This window comes from Argentina anserina, chromosome 1, assembly GCF_933775445.1.
Source record: "Argentina anserina chromosome 1, drPotAnse1.1, whole genome shotgun sequence".
In the NCBI taxonomy this organism is placed as follows: Eukaryota; Viridiplantae; Streptophyta; class Magnoliopsida; order Rosales; family Rosaceae; genus Argentina; species Argentina anserina.
In genome coordinates this window covers 2707573-2716079 of record NC_065872.1, presented here as the reverse complement: position 1 = coordinate 2716079, position 8507 = coordinate 2707573, and the positions used below count along the sequence as shown (strand labels likewise).

Here is an 8507-nt window from a genome sequence, read left to right as displayed (position 1 = left end):
GACTATATATAGAGTAACATAAGTAAAGTACAAAGACATTTAATACCTATGAAGCACGGACACGCGGACAAGGGTCCGTATTACGTGTCCGACACGGACACGGACACGGACACGCTCGGACACGCGAACTCAATTTGGACACGGCCCGGACACGCGGACACGCACCAACTCATAATAAAAGTGAAAGTGCTTATGGTGAGAATCGAACCTTGGTCATCCAAGGCACCCAACAACTCCTCAACCATTCCAACAGATTCAGTTTTTGTTATATTTATGCACACTTTAATATATATAAGGAGAGAAACTCATGATAAAAATAAGAATGTTTGTGGTGGGATTCGAACCTTGGTCATCCAAAGGACCCAACAAATCCTCAACCATTCCAACAGATTCAGTTTTTGTTATATTTATGCACACTTTAATATATATATATCTAAATACTTTCAAATTTTTAATTAATTTTTTAATAAATAAATAAATATATATTAAAATAATTTTAATTGACGTGTCCACCACGTGTCCATGTCCAAAAAAATTTCTACATGCCGTATCTACGTATCGAATCGTGTCCAATACGGACACTCGTGTCCGTGTCCGTGCTACATAATTTAATACCCAAGACTGAATGTCAGTTATTGCCTATTAAAACCAGGCCCGCTCACCTGCGGGACTAAGTTTGAGGGACAAAAAAGGACGGTTTATCTACATCCATTAGATCTGAATGAGTGAAATCCGAGGGTTCATATGTGTTTCTCTTTCCTTCCACTTGTCTCTCTCGGTCTTTCTCATCTTCTCTCTTGGTCCATTGACTCCATTCATATCTTACAGAAACCTAATTCACTTCGGATTCCTTTTACTGATAGGATTTACGCTGATTCGCTAGCAATCCTTCTCTCTCATCCTCACGCTATATATCTCCCTCGATTTAGTGAATGAAATCAAGGACAGGCACAATGTCACCATTGTCGAGTCAAGAAACTACCCAACCAGGAGTAGACATACTTCACCAGAGTCTAGCACTACAACACGACTTGCAGCAGCTTTGTGATTTCCTGCTTAACAACCCTGGAGCAGCACAAAGACACCAAACTGCTGTGAGTGGCCTTGAGACTGCGTTTAGCAGTTCCATCAAGAATTTGAACAGTATTTCTGAGACTATGGACGAACTTACCGCAATTTGTTTGGTAGAGCAGATGCCAGAGGCTACAGTTGATGATGTTTGTACTGTTTGTTTCGAAGGTTTTCAAGGAAGTAATGGTAAGCAAACCCAATGTGGCCATGTCTACCACCGAAACTGCTTATCAAATTGGATTGCCAGATCCAATTGCTGCCCTAATTGCAGATGTATAATCATAGGAAAAACTCAAAAAAGTGATTTGTAGCGTAACAACGCTCTAGCTTGACCCTCCTACTTACCGTTTACCGATCTATAAATTCTCTTTGTAATTCCTCTAAATAATATTAGTCAATGGTTAGTCGCGTAGCTGAGGAATCATCAATGAGATGTTAAATGTCTGTACTACTTCAATCACATATGCAATTAAGGTTTAGCATTGCAGATTTGCAGTCTAATTAAATTCGCCATTTGATACATAATTGAATCCAAAAGGCGCCGGGGAAGAGTTTAATTTCGAACCCCAGCCTTTCTGTCCTTGCTAGTTTTCCTGATCCCATAAATGTTTCAATCCAGCTACCAATCAACTAAGCATGTGAAAAATTGGGATGCTTCTGTTTGTCTCCCTTTCACCGCGCATCGTAATCTATGAAGATTTTCCGGATAAATCTAAGATCTGAAACCGATCGATCTAGGATTTTTCTGTTTTAATTTTGGAGTTGCTCTCTTCGTAAGCAACTCTATGCATGCGTTATTATTTTTTAACTGAGTACAGATTACAACACGAACACGAGCTCTAAGTACAAGCAGTTTAACATGTAGTTTTAAATTTGAGTAGCTAAGTAATTCGGAAATTCTAAATAATCATCTTGTAAGTACTTAATGAGCACACTTGGAGAACTATTATACCAAGTAAAAAAGTTATTGGTGAGGCCTAAATTTGCAATTTTGTCAACTATCACATTTTCTTCTCTAAAAATGTGATTGTATTGAAAATACATTAGGTGGACTTTAGATAGATTGTTGTACCAACAGATTCTCAAATTCTACGGGGAGAGAAATACTTCACCACACTTATAATTACTTTCCAACTATAAGTATAACCAACCTTTAGCAATGACAATTTAATTGTCAAAATCATAGCATAAAATTTAGAATAAAATGAAAAACTCCAATTAAGTGATTGACAAAGATCCCCAAAAAAATCACGAAAAACACCCTCACATGTTACATGACTTAGAGTTACTTTTAACCAATCCGTCAGTATTAATTTTAATCTAGAATTTTCAACAAAAAAAAACCTTTATGGGTGAAATAAATTAGTGTCCGCCGTAAAAGATGTATTTTCGGAGCCTTATAGCTGTTGGAAACAACACCCGGAGAGCCCAACAAACGGGCATCAAGAACACTTTAACTTGCTGGAGCAAGATAACTCTCAAGGTGAAAACTGAAAACTGAAAAGCTATATATAGCTTCCACTCTCCACCCTCAAATCTTTCACAGAAAACCAACAATTCCCCGCAGCTCAATTCACCTGAAAAATGGATAACGGAATCAAGCACGGTGCTGAAGTCATATCAGTATCGTCTCTCAACTGTATTGATCTCTTCAGCACAGACACGAACCAATCCGTCTCTCTACTCAAACAGGTTCCCATCATAGAGTTCCGAACTTGTTCATGTTTCATTGTACTTTGTGTTGCAACGTCGTTGGTCTAGGAGTTAATCTAGTTCTGGGTTTCTAGGCCTGTTTGGATTGCGGTTTCTTCTACGTGGTAAATCATGGGATAAGTGAGCAATTCATGGACGAGGTCTTTTCACAGAGCAGGAGGATGTTCGGTTTACCGTTGGGTGAAAAAATGAAGCTCTTGAGGAACAAGAAGCACAGGGGTTATACTCCTGTTCTTGATGAGCATCTGGACCATGAAAACCAAGTTCATGGTTAGTTCGATATAAATATCACTCATAGAAACTCTTCTGCTGCTAGTTTGTGTTTTTTTTTTAGATTGAAATTCTGGGTTTTTGTTGTTGTTTTGAGAAAAAGCTTGGTTCTTGATTAGTAGGAGATTACAAGGAGGGGTATTACATAGGAGTTGAGGTAGCTGAAGATGACCCAAAATCGGAAAGACCATTTTACGGTCCTAATGTTTGGCCTGCTCCAGGTAATGAATGAGTAGAGTTGGGAAAGCTGGCATTGTGCTGATTCGTTTAACTCGACTTGCTTTTGTGCTGTGGTCCGTTTGAGCGTCTAGAAGTATGTTAATGATCCCTTTTTGTTGTTTTGGTAGATATCTTACCTGGGTGGAGGGAGACCATGGAAGAATTTCAAAGACAAGCCTTGTAAGTTGTACATTCTTGACTCTACATATCTCCACGGGATGGAGAAGAGCTGTTTTTTTTTTTTTGTAAATGCTTGTGGTACAATGTTTCTGTGGTGTGAGAAGTCCGAGGAACTAATTTCATGAGAAGTCTGATTTTCCAAGTGTGCAAGCTGACTTTACAATTTTGCCTGAAACTTTCTAAGATTACTGGTCTAAGTATCTGATTCAGATTACTACTTTCTAGAATGATTGATGTATAGTGGGTTCAAAACTAGAGCTTATGAGCTGTTTTGGGGTACATTGTCTCAGAGAGGTGGGTAAAGCGGTTGCTAGGCTCATAGCCCTTGCTCTTGACCTAGATGTTCATTTCTTTGATAAGCAAGAGATGCTTGGTGAGGCTATTGCGATATTCCGCTTACTGCACTATGAAGGTCTAATCTCAGTTAGAACCTTTGGAACTTTATGAAGTATCTTACTTTAAACTTATCTGAGGAGCTGTTGTCATTTTCTTCTTATACATAGGAAAAGTTTCTGATCCATCAAATGGAATTTTTGGAGCGGGAGCTCATTCTGACTATGGTCTCATTACCCTCTTGGCAACCGATGATGTCTTAGGTCTCCAAGTAAGAAGGCTGATCAGAAAGTTAGCTATGCATCTAGTAGAGACTGTCGTAACTGGTAAATTAACATCATTAATCTGTTATTTCATTGCAGATAGGCAAGGATAAGGATGCCAAACCTCAATTATGGGAATATGTAGCACCGGTTAAAGGGTTAGTAATTCAACCAGTAACTGGAAAATGATAAAACCTGAGTAGGTGAAGCTGTTTAATTTAGATGTGCTATGTTTATATGTCCACTATGACCATTTTAAAGCTTTCTTAGTTGAGCATATTTAGTTGGTGACATATTTTGAAGCTTGTCTGTATACAAGAGTGAAAACAATGGACAATGCAAAAACACCATTTTGATTCAGAGGGGTAACAATGCTTTTCTCTCTCTTTCTCTTTTTCTTTGCAGAGCATTTATAGTGAATCTTGGCGACATGCTAGAACGCTGGAGCAACTGTAAATTCAAGTACTGTACATGTTTCTCAGTTGTAAATACAATCCAAAGTGTATTATCTGCTCCTATGAAACGGATGCTGACAATTTCAGCCTCTGTGCAATGCGGTTGGCTCATATTTGCGTTATCCTAATCAAGATTTTTGTGTTCAACTATTGTGTGACACCTGTTCCTACTTTCAGGTCCACATTGCATAGAGTCGTAGGGAACGGTCAAGAGAGATACTCTGTATGCCTTCTTCTTTTCTTTTCTTTCTGGCTGTATTGTTGCCCGCAATAGTCTATAGTTTTATATATACCTGCATTGGTTATATTTGTCGACTTTATGTTCCGGAATGAGTTTCATCATTTCGACTGTTTTCAACTCTGATGGAAAATATATGATTTTCCTTCTTATCTTTGGCAGATTGCTTACTTCATAGAACCTAGTCATGATTGTCTTGTGGAGTGCTTGCCTACCTGCAAGTCAGAAAACAACCCTCCCAAGTGAGCGCTTAATTTCTTCACCAATTTCACAGTTACTACTTTAGCAACTGAAAACAGTTACCTAAAAGCTAAAACTATGATTCTTCATCTGTCTACTTTCCCAGGTTTCCTCCAATCTTATGTCACACTTACCTGAGCCAGCGCTATAGTGATACTCATACTGACCAGACTACTTACAAAGAAATTAAAAAGTAAGTATGCAACTCGTTTGCAAATCAAGATGAATCTCTTTTATTAGATAGCTAGCATAGTAGTTGGTCAGGGAGCGAGATGCCTTTCTGACCCTCTGTAAATTCAGTGTTATGTTTTCATATCCTTCCATTCGATGGCAAGATGTTTTGCAACTTGAAGAAACAATAAAGGGAATAAGCTCTTGCAGTCTTTTCATGTATACTTTATGAAATAGAGATTCCTATATGTAAACAATATTAACCCTCCAGCTCTTGTAGTGAGATAATTTTCAATGGTGGAACTGGAATCTCCTCTTTTGTCACTTTTGCTTTTCAACAATTTTCGGAGATGGAAAAGGTTAGATGATTGATGAAGAATTAGGGATGAGATTATGAGAAAACCAGCACCACAATCTAACCAGTTGCCACATTTGCTTCGCAAGAGTGGTTTTAGAACCTTGTTAAGTCGCTAAGAATCTCAGAATTAATGAACGAGTTAAACGGAGGCAGTCTTGTTTGAGGTTTGTGGCAGAAAGATTCATCTGTAAATTCATATGCTGTTATGTATAGCAATCTTACCACTAAAAAAAGCAATATGATTCAGCAAACAATTTTATCACAGTTAGTTGTTGAAGACACTGATCTGAATTGGTCTACGGTGGGGTGTGATGAGAAAACTTTTGGATCGAAATAGAATTTAAAACGTGATAAACCAACCCTATTAGAATTTTCTCCAAATTAAAACCTTATCAGATCCATTGATGCCATCTTTATTTGATATAGAGGAGACCAGAAACACCAGATTTTCACTAATTTTACAGACATCATCTTTCACCAAATGAAATAGCACAGCATCACTCAGAAGAATATTTCTTAGCAAAGCTTGATGACAAAGCTCCTGGGGTGGCAGGCTGTTCACCGGTAGCTTCTGTAGAGAGGACTGTACATGCAACTCTCGGCATACTTCACAAGATTTTCTGGACGAGGGAGCCGTGTAGCGACGCCTGCAAAAGCAAATAAAAGATGGAGATGAAGAAGGACTTAAAGCACCATTCTTCTGACAAAAATATTTACAGAAGACAAGTACAACTCACCAAGTTCATATGCCTTGGCAGCTACATTTGCAGCTATTTCGGCAGAAATCTTTCGAATTTTAGAGAATGGTGGATAGATAAGTCCATTATCAAAATTCTCCTTTGAAACTTGTCCAGCTAAGGCCTCAGCTGTTTACGGAAGATGCACAAAAAAGTTGTATTATGGAAAATACTGGAAGCCAGCATCTTATTGCAAAGCTTCTTGAAAGATCTCATCATTCTTAATAAACTATCTACTTACAGGCTGCAAGTAGCATATCATCATGCACACGAATTGCTCCAGAGATGACCAAGCCGAGACCAAATCCCGGGAAAATGTAAGCATTGTTGGACTGATAGAATCAACAAGGTTAGTAGAAAATAGAAATAAACTCCTGCTTCCATATATAGTCTGTAATACAAGATCACATGTGCATATTTACCTGGCCAGGAACATAAACTTTGCCATCATATTCAACAGGATCAAAAGGACTTCCACTAGCAAAGATTGCACGACCCTACGAATTGAAAGTAGGGACAATAATTAAGCATGTTAACATGGAAAACAAAGTTACTTTAGTTTTACTTATTCGAACTTTAAGTTCCATTAAATCCTTCACCAAATAAATGTTATACCTTAGTCCAAGTATATGCCTCTTCAGCTGTACATTCCGACTGTGATGTTGGGTTAGAAAGAGCCAAAATGAGAGGTTTCTGCAATATTCGTATGTAAATGTTATAACAGCCACAGAAAAACTTGTACAGAATTTTAGTTAGGCATGTATTGAGGGCACAGAAAGGAGGACAGGAGCACCTCATTGAAGGAAGCTAGTGCCTCGATCACTTCTTTTGTGAATGTTCTTCCAACACCAGATGATCCAATAAGAACTGTTGGTTTAATTGCCTGATGAAGCATGGTCAACAAACATAAAACAGGAATTATCAAAAGGAGTTCTCATCAGAATAGGTACATACACAATTATATGGTCCCTACCTTGACAGCATCAATAAGATCCTTAACAGGTTCATGTTCATGAGCCCAAGGCTTCTTAAAATGTTGAAGAGATTCTTTACGTGAGCTAACAATCAGTCCCTGAAAGATTATCCACTCTGTCAAGTGAGATGGAATAAATTAAGAAAGAGAGTGAATATCAGAATCTTGATTGGATAGTTACCAAACCTTTGAATCAACAAGCCAGATCTTTTTGCGTGTCTCTTCCACAGGAATGTTTGTCTGCAAGAGACGAACAATACTGAATAAATGAAGATGATTGATCAATTATGGGAAACCTTTATATCTCAGTTTGTACAATGGTCTATTATCTTCTTTGAGATCTCAAGAGCTATTAGCTCTGCTATACCTGTCCCAGCCTACAATCATGAAGCAATAAAAGTAGAATGAGTACTACATCCCAAAGTTGACTGCCAAGTTCTAACTAGTTGACACGAAAAGCCATCACATGAATAGTGAAGGAAGAAATTGATAAACAAAGGTCTTACTTCCCCAGCACCGAGGAACAGAAACTTGTCATCAGACAGGGTGCCACCAATTAACTTTAGTGCCGCCACCACTCCAGCAAGAACTACAGCAGCCGTGCCCTGAAAGAATAAAACAATAGTTCACGAGTGAAAACCTTATTGTACAAGCTGTAAATAGCTCCATTCACAATATACTTGTGGTACCTGTATGTCGTCATTGAAGACAAGATGAGTAGTTCCATATTTTGCCAGCAGCTCAAAGGCATTGTGGTTGGCGAAATCTTCAAACTGCACATATCAGTTTAAGGCATAGATAACATCAGAACTAAATGTACAAATTCATACTCCAAAAATCATGTCATTAGCCATATGATGTAACATAAAAGTATTGAGACAATTAAACTTGTATATTACACTTGCTTGCTTAATATCATTACACAACAATCATCTATATATACACCTATAAAGTGTTCTCCACTACCCATTGTTCTCCACTATCCGTTGTTCTCCACTACTCGTGATTCACGCTTTAATCTCTCCTTCAATCACTACCCGTGATTTACGCTCACACTCTCCCTCAAGTTGGCGCATACATATCAACTATGCCCAACTTACCAAGTGAGTCATAAAAAACTTTCTTAGATACTCCTTTTGTGAGCATATCGGCAAGTTGCTTTTCTGTAGGAACAAAAGGAAAATTAATAATCTTCTCATCTAGCTTCTCCTTGATAAAGTGACAATCAACCTCCACATGTTTTGTACGATCATGTTGCACATGATTATGTGAAATATCAATAGCTG

General features: G+C 38.1%; 1 protein-coding gene across 2 annotated transcripts; it reads left to right on the top strand.

Moving 5' to 3' along the window:
• The first annotated feature begins 2505 nt into the window (after nucleotides 1-2505).
• On the top strand, nucleotides 2506-5516 carry LOC126785369 (2-oxoglutarate-Fe(II) type oxidoreductase hxnY). 2 transcript variants are annotated; one of them, XM_050511038.1, is made up of 11 exons: nucleotides 2506-2763; nucleotides 2859-3054; nucleotides 3174-3275; nucleotides 3402-3453; nucleotides 3744-3865; nucleotides 3957-4057; nucleotides 4149-4207; nucleotides 4455-4511; nucleotides 4682-4727; nucleotides 4905-4984; nucleotides 5089-5516. In XM_050511038.1, exons 1-11 carry the CDS (start codon nucleotides 2656-2658, stop codon nucleotides 5177-5179), a joined length of 1014 nt encoding a protein of 337 aa, XP_050366995.1. In that variant the 5' UTR covers nucleotides 2506-2655; the 3' UTR covers nucleotides 5180-5516. The 2 variants fall into 2 exon arrangements, with proteins under 2 accessions (XP_050366995.1, XP_050367004.1); XM_050511047.1 differs by having other exon boundaries at nucleotides 3177-3275; nucleotides 5089-5515.
• Nucleotides 5517-8507: the final 2991 nt, after the last annotated feature.

Excerpts from the sequence above, each read along its gene's own strand:
- LOC126785369 (XM_050511038.1), top strand. The coding sequence starts at position 2,656 with ATGGATAACGGAATCAAGCACGGTGCTGAAGTCATATCAGTATCGTCT. Across the intron at positions 3,866-3,956 it reads CCGCTTACTGCACTATGAAG|GAAAAGTTTCTGATCCATCA; the intron begins GTCTAATCTCAG and ends TCTTATACATAG. Across the intron at positions 4,512-4,681 it reads TGGAGCAACTGTAAATTCAA|GTCCACATTGCATAGAGTCG; the intron begins GTACTGTACATG and ends TCCTACTTTCAG.